This window comes from Podarcis tiliguerta (assembly GCF_965153285.1).
Source record: "Podarcis tiliguerta genome assembly, chromosome: 13".
Taxonomy (NCBI): domain Eukaryota; kingdom Metazoa; phylum Chordata; class Lepidosauria; order Squamata; family Lacertidae; genus Podarcis; species Podarcis tiliguerta.
The window spans coordinates 54,164,109-54,180,275 of NC_139546.1; the positions used below are offsets into that span (position 1 = coordinate 54,164,109).

General features: G+C 51.1%; 1 protein-coding gene across 2 annotated transcripts; it reads left to right on the forward strand.

The window, feature by feature from the left end:
- The first annotated feature begins 3,454 nt into the window (after positions 1-3,454).
- On the forward strand, positions 3,455-13,889 carry LOC310663126 (transmembrane protein 176B-like). 2 transcript variants are annotated; one of them, XM_083410767.1, is made up of 7 exons: positions 3,455-5,686; positions 7,180-7,460; positions 10,750-10,857; positions 11,814-11,867; positions 12,213-12,422; positions 12,574-12,684; positions 13,593-13,889. In XM_083410767.1, the coding sequence occupies exons 2-7, from the start codon at positions 7,221-7,223 to the stop codon at positions 13,677-13,679; spliced, it is 810 nt and encodes a 269-aa protein (XP_083266893.1). In that variant the 5' UTR covers positions 3,455-5,686; positions 7,180-7,220; the 3' UTR covers positions 13,680-13,889. The 2 variants fall into 2 exon arrangements, with proteins under 2 accessions (XP_083266893.1, XP_083266894.1); XM_083410768.1 differs by lacking the exon at positions 10,750-10,857 and having other exon boundaries at positions 5,540-5,686.
- The last annotated feature ends 2,278 nt before the right edge of the window (positions 13,890-16,167 follow it).

The following is a 16,167-nucleotide window of genomic DNA, read 5'->3' on the forward strand; positions in this document are numbered from 1 at the left end:
CTCTCAGTTCTCCTGTCCTCTCCCCTTTATCAAGATCTGAGGAATGAGATCATCACCCCACGCTCACTCACCATCCCAGGCCGCCCATCTGAGGCCACATTGGTCTTTCTTTTATTAGATCAAAATGATCAGACAACAGCAAAGGTTGCTGGGTTTATCGAGGGTGCAATGAGATTAAGAGGCACTATCTGAACGTTAATCTTGGTCATTTGACTGCCCTTTTCACCCATTGCTGTCTTTTTATTTGTATATATTGCTTGTTTTATGCTGCCAGGGCCATTGGCTAATGCGAATAAAGTTTTATCTATCTTACGCTCTTCCCACTTTTCATCCAATCCTTGCAAGGAAGGGGAAGTTAACAGATCGCAACTGGCTGAGCGGAGATTTGTCCCAGCATGGTAGGCTACCCAGCCTGGCTCTTAGCTGAGCTGGATTGGGACCATGCCACGAAAGAAGTGCCCTGAAATCGAACTCTTCGCCCTGAAAGCTTGGTCTCACCTCCCAAAGCAATGTATTCAGTTCCCCAGTATGGAGGCGAAGGGGGAAGGCTTCGAAGGGCCCTTGGCGAGAGAGACACAGCCACGCCCCTTCCAATGTTATGCAACCGTCTAAGATTACCCAGTAATCTTATAATTGCACAGAAATAATAGTCAGGGACGCGCTGCAACGTTCAGCACAGATCTCGGCTAGATCTGTTGTTTTCTGTGCACGTAAAACAGGCAAACGATCCAAACGGAAACCCACAGCCCTCTCCTCCGCCAGGAACATGCACAACCCCCTTTAAAGGCCCCACAGGTAGGCAACCATCGCTGTTTCCTGTGGGAGGGAGTTCCACAGTTTAACTATGACCTGCCTCCTTTTATCTGTCCTGAATCTTTCAACATTCAGCTTCATACTGTTATAAGAAAAAACAGCTCCTTTTTCCCTTATGGGGTATCCAAGAGCCTGCATATTGGTAGGAGAAAATGATAGAGGCCAAGCAGAGAATATTGAGAAGCAAAGCAGCTAGTAAGTCTGATCTTTATTAAACTGTTGCAACAGGGTCTCACAGCCACACGCAGGAGGGGCCCCGAACAATGGTGTGCAAGCCCTTATATAGACTTTTGAGATTGCCTCCCCTGTAGCTCAAGACCACCCCTCAAAACATCATCCATACATCACAGAAAGAGGTGGTGAAATTTGAGAGTGTTGCTTCTCTCCTGTCTGCCAGGATACCTGATCATGCCTTATCAATTGCCTTTTCTGGGTAGCCTGGCCATCTCAGCTGCTGAAATCCCCCAGCCCTTTACTTCCTCTGGGCTCCCTGAGTAAACAGCCTGCATCTTTCCCCTTATCAAGGGCTAATCCCTTAGGCTGCCTGGCTGCATTTTTCGGCTCACTTCCTCCCTCTTATCCCAGCCCAGTGGGGAAGGCCCTCGGCCTTCATTCCGGATGAGGTGATGCCCGGGCAGAGAGAACCTGGGAAAAAGAAGGAGGAGGCTGCCGGCTGCATCTGACAGCCCAGCCCACCTTCCGCAGGAACAGAAGATGAGGCCAGTCCAGTCCAACCTCCTGTTCTCACAGTGGCCAAGTAACCCTAAGAACCTAGGAGGAGAGATAGACTGCCTCAGGCCCTGGAGGTTCCATAAGAACAGAGGAAGAGCCTGGCTGCAGGATCAGACCAAAGTGGCTCATCTAGTCCGCCATCCTGTTCTCACAGTGGCCTCAAAGGGAAAGCAGCAAGCAGGATCTGAGCGCAGGAGGAACTCTCCACTCCTTGGTTTCCGGCACCTGGGATTCAGAAGCACTTCCTGCCTCCGACAGGGGAGGGCGGAACAGAGCCATCCTGGCTGGTAGCCATTGATACCCTCCTCCTCCTCCACGGATTTGTCTAATCCTTCTAAAAAAGCCAGGCAGGTCCTGTGGGAGGGAGTTCCACAGTTTAACTACGAACTTTCTTTCATCTGTCCTGAATCTTCCAAACTTCAGCTTCATGGGCAGCTCATAAGTTCTGGTGTTATGAGAGAGAGAGAGGAAAACTTTTCGCTAACCACTTTCTCATATCTATCATCTATCTATATCTCTCTATCTCTATCTCTATCTCTATCTCTATCTCTATCTCTATCTCTATCTATCATCTATCTATCTATCTATCTATCTAGAAGAAGAAGAAGAAGAGTTTGGATTTGATATCCCGCCTTTCACTCCCCTTCAGGAGTCTCAAAGCGGCTAACATTCTCCTTTCCCTTCCTCCCCCACAACAAACTCTGTGAGGTGAGTGAGGCTGAGAGACTTCAGAGAAGTGTGACTGGCCCAAGGTCACCCAGCAGCTGCAGGTGGAGGAGCGGAGAAGCGAACCCGGTTCCCCAGATTACGAGACTACCGCTCTTAACCACTACACCACACTGGCTCTCCATCTATATATATCTATATCTATCTATCTATCTATCTATCTATCTATCTATCTATCTATATCTATATCTATCTATCATCTATCTATCTATCTAACTATCTATCATCTATCTATCATCTATCTATCTCTGTTTTACAATTTACAATACTCATTTAAACATCCTTAAAATATATTTAAAAAATAAACACACACACACACACACACACACACACACATATGGGATGCAGGTGGCACTGTGGTCTAAAACACAGAGCCTAGGACTTGCTGATCAGAAGGTTGGCAGTTCGAATCCCCGTGAGCTCCTGTTGCTTGGTCCCTGCTCCCGCCAACTTAGCAGTTCAAAAGCATGTCATACCTTTACCTTTAAAATATCAAAGTCTTCCCTTCCTCTCTTTCCATGGTTCATTTTGCATTTCATAAATCCCTGCATATTTTAGGTAAACTAAACCATTCCGCATTCCATTATTACATCCATCCAAACTTCTTTACACTGTTGAATTTATCTGCCAACATTTTCAAGTGCACACAATCCCCCCATATATTCAATAAACATTTTCCAATCTTCTCTAAACGTATGTTCTTCTTGTTCTCTAATTCTATATGTCAAGTCCACAAGCTGTGCATATTTGCTAACCACTTTTGTCCTGCCAGGCATCATTTTACAAACTTCTATCGTGGCGCCTCTTACTTGCTTTTCCCAAACTCTGCAGCTGTTTCTGACAGAAGTCGCTCCCCCCCCCCCGGGTCATTTGGGTGGCCCTTTTCTGAACCTTCCCCAGCTATACAAGTGAGGTGAGGTGACCAGAGATGTCCACAGCATCCCAAGTACAGTCACACCACGGATTTGTATCACAGCAGTTTGATTTTCCCAACGATCCTTTATAATGGGAGGTGCCTTTCTCGCCCCTCCCCCAAACATTGGGTCGGCAGCTCCTCCCGTTCAGACACCAGGAGTCTGTATGCGAAAGGCGGCCTTTTTGCTTGCCTCATGTTCCCTCTCATTGTTTTCTCATAACGTCAAGTCGTCTGCCTAACAGCCTGTTCCCGTCTCTTCCAGGGCTGGAGTTTGTTGTTTCGCCCAGAATTTGGCAGACGCAATTCTTGCTGCACCACCCAGTGTCTTGGCACCGCCTGCTCCCTGAGTCTGGGCCTGCTGGGTCCTGGGTCTTTTGTGAATCCTGCTTTGTGACTCCCCCGGCACCTATCCTGACCACGAAGAGGACGGCAGCTGAGGATGGATGGAAACTCGAGAGCCTGGACTTTAAAAACACACACCTCCCAATGGCCTCCCTTTAGGCAGCCCGACAAAAGACTTCTGCCCACAAGAAGTCATATTCATGGAGGAGAAAGCTATGAGCACAGCCCTGCGCAGCTCCTGAATCCCAGTTCCTGGAAACTGCAGGAAGGGAGAGGTGTTCTTGCTCAGGTGCAGCTTGCTGGTTTCCCATAAGGGGCATCTGGTTGGCCACTGCAAGGCCAGGAGGCGGGACTAGGTGGGCCACTGGCCGGGTCCGTCAGGGTCTTCTTATGGAACCTCCCTGGGGCAGACCACTCTACCTCTGCTCCTGTGGAATGCCCTACCATCAGGTGTAAGACAGAGAGATAACTACAGTGGTACCTTGGGTTAAGTATTTAATTCATACCGGAGGTCCGTTCTTAACCTGAAACTGTTCTGAACCTGAAGCACCACTTTAGCTAATGGGGCGTCCTGCTGCCGCCACTGCACGATTTCTGTTCTCATCCTGAAGCAAAGTTCTTAACCCGAGGTACTATTTCTGGGTTAGCGGAGTCTGTAACCTGAAGCGCATGTAACCCAAGGTACCACTGTATCTGACTTTAGGAAGACATCTGAAGGCAGCCCTGTACAGGGGAGCTTTTAATGGTTGATGTTTTATTGTGTTTTTAATATTTCGTTGGGAGGCGCCCAGAGGGGCTGGGGAAACCCAGTCAGATGGGCCACATATAAATAATAAAACCGTCATCCTTGTTAGAGTTGTTTGGCCCCTGTGGGAGCAGGATGCTGGGCCAGGTGAGCCATGGCCCTGATCCAGCAGGTTCTCCTCAGGTCCTGAGTTGTGGAGCCACAGCACTCAGGTTTGTTTCCTACGCTGCTTTTGCCTTCTGCCTGCTTCCCCTTTGATTCCCAATAAAACTCCTTAATTTGACTGCTGAAGTGTGCTTGGTTGCCAGTCTCTGGGTTTTAGGGTCCCCACGTGCCCAGAGACTGGACATTTGGGCTACTGGGAGTTTAGGATCAGACCAGTACACCTTTCTGAGGTATTGGGGGTGGGGGAGAGAGAGAGGGGGGGGGGTTCAGGTGGAGCTCAGCAGTGCTGGGGCTCAGGAGCTTTCAAAACGAAACATCCCCCGTCCCCTCAATGCCTCCTCGATCCCAAGGAAGCTCCCTGCTGGATGATCAGATCCCCCCGGCGGGAACTTTCCAAGGGCTCTTTCTAGACAGCTGCTTTGCTCATAGGTAGAAAACCTCTGGACATGGAGGCTCAGCTCTGCTCTCTGGGATTCTGCTAGTGGACAGAGCTCTTCTCTGCCACATTTTCCAAACTCTATCTGCTGCTGGGGAGCACAAGGGTGGCAGGCTTACTGAGCAAGGAGACGAATTGGGAACGCATTGAGTCAGAGGAACGACTCCTTGATCCTGCAGAGGAAGCCCACCTGGTGCTCTGTGGACACTGCTGGACCGCGGCTCCTGCAGATACGGTGACTGGGGATGGTGGGAGCGGCAGCCCAACGAGGTCTTGAGGGACCGTTTAGGAACCATAGGAAGCTAAGCAGAGCTCTGCAGCAGCTGGATCAGGCCAAACGGTCCGGCATCTTCTCCTTGTGGTGCCCCAAGCGGGACCCGGGTGCAGGAGCAGCGCTTTCCCCACTTTTGACCACCAGCAGCTGGTATCCGGACTCTTGCTGTTACAAAGGCCCTTCTCCATTTCAATGTCCAGAGTAGCAGCTTGTTGAGTTCCTCCCAGGGCCCCAGGACGGGTCTGGCAGGGCTTGTTCTCTTGGCCAGCCGCGTCGCGGGTTCAGCAGGAGGACAAACGCTTTCCTCGCACGCTCAGCCCCAGCGCTTTCAAGGCTGGAAATTCCCTCTGAGGTAATTGTTACAGGAAGAGGCTTATTTATTGGTTTTGCTCGCTGCTTCCTGCCACAGCATCTGCACAGAAGAGGAGCGCCTGGGAGCAGCACAGCCTCAGCCGCTGGCATCGCCAGCCAACACCCAGGAGCCTCTCTGGGCCCCAGCAGCAGCCAGCCCAGCCTGTGCCCACATTTCTGCCGAGGGTGAGTGTCCCCCGGGGTTTGGTTCTCTGAGAATCCCACCAGAATGGCTGTGGATCCAAACAGGAAATCTGGCTCATCGTACCTCAGGCATCACAACGGTGCCCACAGAATGCCATGGAGCCATAGCCCTGGCTTGGGGTTCCTTGCAAGTCCACCATTCTTGGCTTCCACATTTATAATCCTCTTGATCCTACCTATAGGGCAGAGCCACACCATACACATTGGGCTGATAAGAAGCAGTGGCTTCTTCAGGGCATTTTTTTTAAAGCTGAGGTTTTAGCTTGTGTTTGCAATTGTGAGCACTGAGCCAGCAAGCCAATCCCTCGTGTGTGATGGAGAGCAAGACAGTTTAGGCAGTACCAGCCTGATGTATCTTGCAGGCAATCATTCGGCTGAATTTGGGTGAATTCTCATAAGCTCACTTCCCAGAGCCAGTGGGCTGCAGTGGTTAAAGCTTTGGAATAGGACCCGGGTGAGACTTCGGTTCGAATTCTCACTCAGCCGTGAAGCTCACTGGGCGTAATCTTAGGCCAGTTATTGCCTATCAGCCTCACATACCTCACCACAAGTTTCAAATGTTTGTGGAAACAGTCTTAAAATAGTGTTTTGAGTTTGGGACAGAAGTAGGCTGTATGTGAGCTCCTTCTAGCCTTTGGATCCAGCAAGTGTTGAAATATAAGGCCCCCCCCTCAACTCACACGGTAGTAAGAAGGACAGATCAGAGCTGAAGGTGGAAGTGATGTGACCAGAGGTCAAGCAGCAAGCAACAATTGAGAGAAATGTTGGATTTCTGTTGGAATTCACTGCTGTGGCTACGGAGGAAAAGACCTTTTTTAAAAGGGGGGGGGGATGCTATGAGCCCCTCCATCATAGGCTCAGGTTGTTTGTTGTTGACATCTGTCTGTCTCAAGAGACAACAGAGTGCACCTCTGGGGGTGCAGTACAACCAGTGCATTAGCAGCCCTGAAGGGACCTCCCCAGGGCGCAAGTCTGGGCAGTGTGTCTAGAGGTCCTGGGCTGCCCAGATGTCAAGACCCCCCTCTCAGCCTCGCCGATGGGCTCCAAAGGAAAGCAGAGCAGTACGTTTGGCACTAGCTTGGCTGCAGGAGTTGCCAGAAGGAGGCGTTCGAGGGGCTATCCAACCATCTTGGGGACTCCATCAGGATTTGTGGAGGATTTACTCTTTAGCCTTGTCTTCTCCCAGAGATGTCCCTCAAGGCAGCAGAGGTTTAAGATCAGTTTTCCTTCTCCCAGATGGGACACCTAACCAGGTGGGTAAGCCCCATCAGGTTGTACATATGTGTAAGTAAACCATATATCATAAAGACACCACAGTCTCTGCTGCGCCTCATTTCCAACGAAACATGAACCCTGGGTAAGCACCAGAACCGATGGAGTCTCACACCACAAGGAGATTGGAGTGACGTGCAACCATCATTACCAATGAATGTTGCAATATACAAAGTAACACATTGCTCTGCGTGTCCCTCCAGGTGCCTCTTGCTGTCACCTGTACTCACTGGAAGAGGCCAAGATGTCGACTAGCTTTCTCACGCTGAATGAGCAAAAGGTTCCTGCGGAGATCTCAGACAAGAATGTCATCAACATCACCATCAACCAGGAGTCTTCTCTCTCTTACCTGTTCAAGGCTGTGGGCCAGTGCTGGGCAAGGCAGCAGGAGCCCACACAGAAGACCCAGCAGTCTCCAGCCTCTGCCCCCACAACAGCCCGCCGTTTCTTGCTCCATTGCAATGGGGAGCAGAAAGTTTTGGGGGTAAGTGTGTGTGTGTGTGTGTGTGTGTGTGTGTGTACTAACTGGCTACACAATCTGATGGACACTCACTAGGGAGCAGGGCCATTAAATGAAGGGGCTCACTTCCAAGGAAGCATGTGCAGGATTGGGCCACATGCCCTGAAGGCCAATCCCAGAAGAACAGAATTCAGGACAAGCAATTGTGTTTGCAGAATGTAAAGGTTGGAGAAAGTTTAAAGGGTTTGCCTTAAGCTGAGTTCCCTGAAGGAGCGCCAATAGACACAGGCTTTAAGTGAAGAATTAGGCTTTTAAGGGACATGGGTGGCGCTGTGGGTTAAAGCACAGAGCCTAGGATTTGCCGATCAGAAGGTCGGCAGTTCGAATCCCTGCAATGACGGGGTGAGCTCCTGTTGCTGGGTCCCTGCTCCTGCCAACCTAGCAGTTCGAAAGCATGTCAAAGCGCAAGTAGATAAATAGGTACTGCTCCGGCAGGAAGGTAAACGGCGTTTCCGTGTGCTGCTCTGGTTCGCCAGAAGCAGCTTAGTCCTGCTGGCCACATGACCCAGAAGCTGGATGCTGGCTCCCTCGGCCAATAAAGCGAGATGAGCGCTGCAAGCCCAGAGTCGGCCACGACTGAACCTAATGGTCAGGGGTCCCTTTACCTTTACCTATGTAGGATAACCTTCCCCAAATATCAGAGAGGCTACCTTTGATGATGCCTGTCCAACTACACACTCAATGAAGACCTGACCAGAAAACTGCATCAATGCTTTCCCATCGCGGCTGCACAGTTACAACATGTTGTCATTCTTAATCCACTCAGAGACCCTTTCTTTCTTCTGACTGGCCCAGCCCAACCTCCTCATTGTAATAACGTCTACAAATACAAAGGCATCTTCAAGTGTCTTTCCTCATTGTCTTCTGAGCAATTGCTCCTCATATTAGTGGTCTGCCCATGTTTGCTTTCGGTTCTCTCTGTTGATACTTTTGTTCCCTTCTTGATGCTTGGCTGATTGCCTAGTGCTTCATTCTCCATCTTCACATCTACTTGCATTTCATTCCTTTTCATTGCTCTAAGAACTGTAAGAGAGCAAGGCTTGCACACACTTCTGCCTCTTCTATCAGGAAAGTGCACACACAGATTTCAGACTGCAAAGCTCTAACTGTGCAAAATGGATTCAGAGATGGAATAAAATGGAGAGATTCTCCTACATAAATGGGTTTGCAGGAGGAGGTGGGAGTGAAAAGATGCGCCAGTGATGTCTGAGCACTGCATCCCCCCCCCTTTCCCTTCATCTCAGGTGTGCTGAGATAGGGATGGAGCCATGGGGGTGTGTGGTGGATTTCTTCCATCAACACAACATTGTGATGTTTGAGACAGCTTTACTTTGTCGAACAGCAGTAGTCGGTCGCTGAGGAACCCACAAAAGTGGAGTCCCCAGGCCTATAAAGAGCAAGAGGTGACATGATAGAAGTCTTTTCTTTCAGAACGTGCAGAATATAGTTCAACTTTTTTGCGTCCACACCTCCCTTGACCAAGTACATTCTTTCTGTGGCACCCCTGTGGGGCTCAGGGGTTGTGTCCCCCCTTGCCTGCAGCCTCTCGCCCTTTTTTGAAGACCCTGCCTTGTGGAGTGTTTCCTCAGCCTCCTCTCACGTCTCCTTGGGAGTCCTTCTGGCAGCCTCTGCTGCAGCAAACAGCTGTGCAAGCCTGTGGGAGGCACAGACATCAGAGCACATCAGAGGAAGGGAAGGCACATCAGAGGCCAGTGTTGCCCACGGCACTCCGGACCATCATTCAAGGTACCCCAGGGTGCCATGGCACACTGATTGAAAACCACTGAGTTAAACTATGGAACTAACACACACACACGGAAAACCAAAGACTGGCAAACGCTCCTGGGGGGCACGGCAGACCCCCAGTACCTCCCAGCGTCTCCCAGTAGGCACGTCTCTGGAATGGCATGTCCCTTCACTCCAGAGTGCCCCTCTGCGACACTTTGCAAAGTGCACACCAGTCTTCTGGCATCACGCAGCAAGAAGATAGAGACATCCGTAGATCTAAACTACGTTTTATTCACAATATATACAGAGAATGCATAATCACGTCTGTGTCCTCCAAACTCTGGCAGAAAACAGAAAGCATACAGCAAAAGCGAAAGTATAGTCTAATAACACTCTCAGACTGAAGAGATAAAACAGTCTTCCGTTCCCACACTCTTCTCAGACATCTCATGTGATTTATACTAATCACACTAGCCACTCTGGGCGGCTTCCAACAAGGATTAAAAATACATCAAAATGTCAGACATTAAAAACTTCCCTAAACAGGACTGCCATCAAATGTCTTCTAAATGTCAGATAGTTGTTTATCTCTTTCACATTTGGTGGGAGGGTGTTCCACAGGGCGGGCGCCACCACCAAGAAGGCCCTCTGCCTGGTTCCCTGTAACTTGGCTTCTCGCAGGGAGGGAACCACCAGAAGGCCCTCGGAGCTGGACCTCAGTGTCCAGGCAGAACAATGGGGGTGGAGACGCTCCTTCAGGTCTACTGGACCGAGACCGTTTAGGGCTTTAAAGGTCAACGCCAACACTTTGAATTGTGCTCGGAAACGTACTGGGAGCCAATGCAGATCTCTCTGGACCGGTGATATGTGGTCCCGGCGGCCAGTCCCAGACACCAATCTAGCTGCCTCATCCTGGATTAATTGCAGTTTCCGGGTCACCTTCAAAGGTAGCCCCACACAGAGCGCATGGCAGTAGTCCAAGTCGACAGAGCCACTTACTGTCTCTTGTATGTGTCACTGAGAGATGACACGATGGCCATCTCTGGATATCTCAAGGGCTGTCACATGGAAGGCGGAAGAAGCTTGCTTTCTGCTGCTCGGGGGGGGGGGGGGAGGACTCAATCCAATGGCTTCAGGTTGCAAAAAAGGAGATTCTGACTAAACCTCAGGAAGTCCTTCCTGACAGTAAGAGCTGGAGGATGTGAGCTCTCTTTCATGGAAGGTTTCTAAGCAGAGGTTAGGTGGCCATTTGTCATGGATGCTTGAGTTCCAGCATTGCAGGGGTGGACTAGATGACCCCTGGGGATCCCTTCCAACTCTGCAATGCCACAGTTCTATGAAACATGCATCTTGCTTCCTTTGTGAGAAAACCTTACTGTATTGTTTAATTAGTGTTTTTATGGAGCAGTCAAGTAATTTCGTTGTCCCCGAAGGGGGCAATGACAATAAAAATATTATTATTATTATTATTATTATTATTATTATTATTATTATTATTATTAACCTTGGTGGATTTGCCTTTCAGGGGGCCCAGATCCTGCTGGGAATTGTGGTCATCAGTCTTGGGGTGGTGAACGACTATGGACATTTATTCTACATACGGTCAGGAGCGCCTTACTGGATGGGAGGTCTGGTGAGTCCTGGGCAGCTGCCATGCTTGGAAGTGAATTTCAGTTTATGAAGCACTTCATACATGTTCAGGGGCACTTTGCACACTTCAGCCTCACAACAAGCTTGAGCGATTGATCAGGTCAGGATTCTTCTTCCTGTACTGCACCTGGGGCAACAAGGCTCCCTGAGGATTGTGGCTGATGAGAACCAACACCTTGCCATGAGCAAGCAGGGCACAAGTCAGCTATATAGGCAACAAAGAGGCAGGTCCCTGCCCCAAGGAGATTACAGTCTAAAACATCCAATAGTGAAAACAGCAGTAAGGCGGGGGGGGGGGGAGAAATCGACAGGAAGGAGGGAGAGAGAGATGCAGCTATGCCTCCCATGACAACACAAGGTCACCATCTACTGAGAAGGTCAGAAGAGCAAGGGCCATTATGATATGGCAGGTGGTGGGTGGACAGGAGCAGAGATAAGCCTGGATTCTTGACCACTGGGCATGCTGGCTGCTGGGGGTTAGGAGTCCAGTGGCACCTGCAGCAGCCCCAGACGTCTCCCAGTCCTCCACTAGGCAGACAGCTGGCCCTCCATGTGGCCTTTATTTCCTATCCCGGACCTACTTCCAGGTTTACAGAGACCCAAGAGACCGCTGGCTGGTTTCTGGTAGCAAGAGCTGTTGGACAGTGTGACTCCCTTGGGAGGTGGTGGACTCTCCTTCCTTGGACCAGATGTGGGGTGGCTGTCCTTCAAGGATGCTTCAGCTGAGATTCCTGCATTGCAGGGGTGGAGCTAGATGATCCTTGAGGTCCCTTCCAGCTCCACAGTTCTGTGATTCAGTGCCCCGGCCACTGAAGCGGCTGAGGAAGATCCACTCAGACGTGGGGCAGGCCACTTCTGGTGGTTCCAGGAGCAGCAGGAGTTGTGCGTCTCCCTACCCTCTGCCCCACTTCATTCACTCTGGCCTTTCCCCCTTCACAGGTCATGCTCTCTGGTGCCTTATCCATCGTGGGTGAGAGACGTGCTGGCTTCTGGGTAAGTGGGGCAGGTGCCAGGAAAAACCTGCGTTGCCTGCTTTTGATCTCAAAGATCCCTGGGTCAGGTATTCTTTAGCTGTGTGATTCCTGCATTTCAGGGGGTTGGACTAGATGACCCTTGGGACCCCTTCCAACTCTACAGTTCTGTGATTCTATGAGGTTTCAGCTTACGTGTAAGGGGAAAAGGGAAGTGACTGGTAGACCTATGCTGAGAAATGGAGGCTCAGCCTCTCCCCCACCTCCAGTCCCCCAAAAGCCTGAGCAGCTCTGCCCAACTGCCCCAACCCTACCCAAGGTTCTCTGCTGGACTCCAGGCAGCTCACCTGACATTTTCTGGAACCAGGTCCATGTGGCCACCATCTTCAATTTGGCCAGCGTTGTGGCCGGAATTGTGGCTCTGACGAAAGGCATCGCTTGGATCCCAAACCTTGACCAGACCTTCAACTGGAGCAAGGATGTGTGCCAGACCAGATGGGGACCTTCTTCAATCCTGCCCAGCCCGGGCTATGACTGGAGACAGAGAAACTGCGAGCGAATCTTATGGGATCTCATGGTGAGCAGAGTCCCATTGTGGATCAGGTGCTTGCCCTGTTACATGATTGGGGGCCAGAGCAGCAGCCTCCCCCAAACCTGCTGCACCCTCCTGCAGTTTGGAGCAACGGCCTGAATGTGGTATTTTCCTCTGTTTCTCCTTTCCTCCCCAGGGCGTGGCCTTTGCTGTGAAGGTCTTGCTGCTCATTTTCTCCGTTGCTGCCCTGGCGATTGCTCTCTTCTGCCTTGCATACAGCCTCCGCCTCCTCTGCTGCACCCGGAAGGTAGCTGGGAGGGACTGGGGGGCTGGAGGGTGCCCCCCCCACCCCGAGGGAGTCCATTCCACTGTCGAACAGCTCTTACTGTCACAAAGTTCTTCCTGATGTTTAGCTGGAATCTCCTTTCTTGTAATTTCAATCCACTGACTGAGGTCCAAACCTCTGGTAGCAGCCGAAAACAGTCTTGCTCCATCTTCCACGGAAGAGCCCTTCAGATATCTGAAGAAGACTCTCATGTCTCCTCCTTCGAGCAAACAAAGTCCCAAGCCCTGAGTTCTGAATCCATCTCTCTCCCCACTCCATAACAAGGGCAAAAATGGGTGCTAGCAAAGACCAGATTTGATGCAGGAAAGGGGGCGGAATAGGAATAGAGACTGGGAGATGCCAGTAGCATGGCTACCTTTTAAAAAGAAGCAGAACAGTTTGCACTCTCAGAAACCTAAATGAAACAGGCTTGTTTTCTGCCCAACAGATTCAAATGGCAAAGAAGGAGATTCTGACAAAGCATCGGGAAGAACTTTCTGATGGGAAGAGCTGCTCAACACTTGAATGGATTAGCTCAGACTAGATGACCCCTGGCGGTCCCTTCTGGGATTCTCTGGCATGGGCCTGGGCCCACCTGCAGAGGGGGCAGAGCTTTGATACCTGGGATGTGACTCATGGGCAAAGACGCCTCTGGGGATTTGGGCTCCTGGCACCTTCCAACACCCCAGGAAACCGAAAGGAGAAGGGGGGACAAACCTGTTAGGGAGGGGCAGCCTTCCTGCTTGTGGTGCCTCACCTGTTGCTCTGGAATGGAGGAGGGAGGTGGATTTGGAGAGCTGGGAGTTTCATTCTCTCAGCCACAGGACTTTTCTCTCCTCCCCCCAAACTGGCCCCTCACACTTCTTTCTCCTCTCTCCCTTGCTTTGCAGGCAAGCAGTGCAGACTCTGGTGCGGTCAAGGACCCAGATGTGGCCCCTCTTGATCAGGATGAGGCCATTATTGAGAACATAGCCTGAGTGGGGTGGTGCTGGCCCTTCAGGGCGAAGGAGCTGTGCTACAGCTTTCATGGGGAATGTCATACTATGCTTGCCTTCTGCTTCACCTGACTTAGCCCAGCGGATTGTGACCCAGTGCTCGCCAATACCTTTCTCCTGGGGAGTGGGCGGTCGGTCGGTCGGTCAAAAGCTCCTCCTGCATCTCAATCTATTAAAGCAGCTATGTTGTAATTCTGTTTGAGGGTGGTTGGTTTTCTCCATCGACATCCTGTTGGAATGTTCAGGGTGGCAGGAGAGGAAATCTTGTTTATTAATATGCTTCCTAACTTCCGCTAGCAAACTCTTAGCAGAGTTTTACATTCCCCTTTTAAATGCACAGCGGATAGCTGGTTGCAGGCTTATTTAAGCTTCTCACTAGTAGGTTCCTGGTAAGTTCCCTTATATTCCTCTTAAAAGAATAAACACACCGCAAACTTGTGTAAAGTATATAAAAGTAGTTTACTCATTCAGTTCACAGTTGGATCCCTGAAGGCAGACTCAGTTACAAAGTATATACATGTGGATCTATCCCATATGGAGATCGTCCCAGTGTCCTATGTTGGCTGGAAGCCAAGAGCATTTCTAGCTAAAAGCTGCTGCTCCAATGATGGAGGAAGTCAAAAAGAGGGGGGGGGGCTGCGTGCCCTGTCCCTTTTGTTACCTGGACAGGTAAGGTCACACCCACCTCTAGTCACATGCAAAAGGAAGTATGCCCCAGCCAGGAGGAAACAGGAAGTTTCCTGAACCAGTGGCTGAACCAAATGTCCCCTTGCATGCCCACTCTAGGAAAACAAGGAATGTTGTACTTGACTGCTATTTATGTAGCACATCCCACACTTCCTGGGGACATGGAAAAGCTGGGTCCTCATGGTCATGGTGAGGAAGAGGCTTGGCCACCTTTCCCAATTGCTAACAGGATAAGGAAGCACAATTTCAGTGCAGTGGGGAGGGGAAAGGCTGCCCCCCCACAGCACCCTCCCTACATGCCACAGTCTCCAACACAGCCAGGAAAGGCACAGACCATGTGGCCTCATAAACAACAGAGTAAAAATAAAAGCGTGGAAATCCTCACGCAAGGCATGGTCTCCTATACTGAGTGTCACCTGATGAAATAAAGAGACTTATAGGCCAGCCAAATCAAGGGAAAGCACCTGGACCAGATGTGATAGGTTCCAAAGAACTGAAATTAAACCCTCTCTGGTGGACCCTTTTGCTGGCTAATCAGCAAAGGGTTGCATAAGACTGGATCCATGCCAGACACATGGACAACAAGGGCAACCATAGTCCCAATATATAATCGTAATAATAATAATAATAATAATAATAATAATAATTGTCAGAGCTGGCTCCGGGTCCCAGCTCACCAAGGACCAACGCTAGCCGATCGTACAGTATCAAAGTCTTTATTGAAGAATAGTCTCCATTTACAAGTCTCAGCGTCCCAGCCCTACGTCTGGACTTTAGACCGGCGAAGCTCTGTCTGGATCTCCACCCCCTGTGCACCAGTTTAATACTCTAATCTTACTCCACCTCTTCCTTCTCTCTCTCTTCCTCTGGGTCTTACTACCCCCCGGGGTCTCATTCCTCCTGGACTCTTCCGACGCAGAGCTTGACCCCTCTGACTCCTCCCCCTCTCTTCGGCGGGCTTTAGGACCTGGCTCCCTACCCGGGCTGCCCACCTTGCCGCCCTCCTGTACATTTGAACTTGGCGCGCGCGCGCGTTTTACTTTCCGGATTACCGTTTCCTCGCTCCCTGACGAGGGTGTGGTCAGTCCTGCCTCACGTTCTCCCTCTGCCTGCGCGCTCCCTGATCCCGATGCCTTGGACTCCTCCCCCCTACTGCACTCTGGGGGGGACGCTGGCCCGGATTTCCAGCTGCTACTCTCTGAGTCCCCTCCTTCCCGAGGTGTCCCCCTGGGCACTCCCCTTGCCCTGACCATGGGGGCCCCTTTCTGTGAATCCTCCGAGTCACTGGAGAGGCTCAGAGACCTCGGACTACTGTCGCCGCTGACATTTCCTTCCGACTCCTCCCCCTCGCTCTCCGTTTCTTCCCTCTCCTGTGACTCTGCTCCTGAACCCCTGACATCCATCCCCCCCTCGAAGCCCCCCCTTCCCCCCTCCCCTTCCTCCGGCGGGGGTGCTGGGTGCTCCGTCGTTGTGGGGGTGCATGGTGGATACAGTTCGTCCCCCGTGGCGTGCATCCAGTTAGAGAAATCCGGCTCGTCCTCCATGTCTTCGCCGACCTCGTTCTCCTCTGCTTCCATCTCCGTGCCGCCATGCTCGAACCCAACGTCCTCCCCCATCACGTCCATGTCCCTCTCACCCTCGCTCCCCTCTGGGTCCGTTGCCTGCCAAGGGCCCCTCAGCCACCTCTCCTCTCCTCGATTGTCCCACCAAAAGGAGCGGTCTGAGGCAAACCCCGAGGGCGAGCCCTCCGGTGAACGTGTTTCTAAAGCTGGTTCTTCGTCCG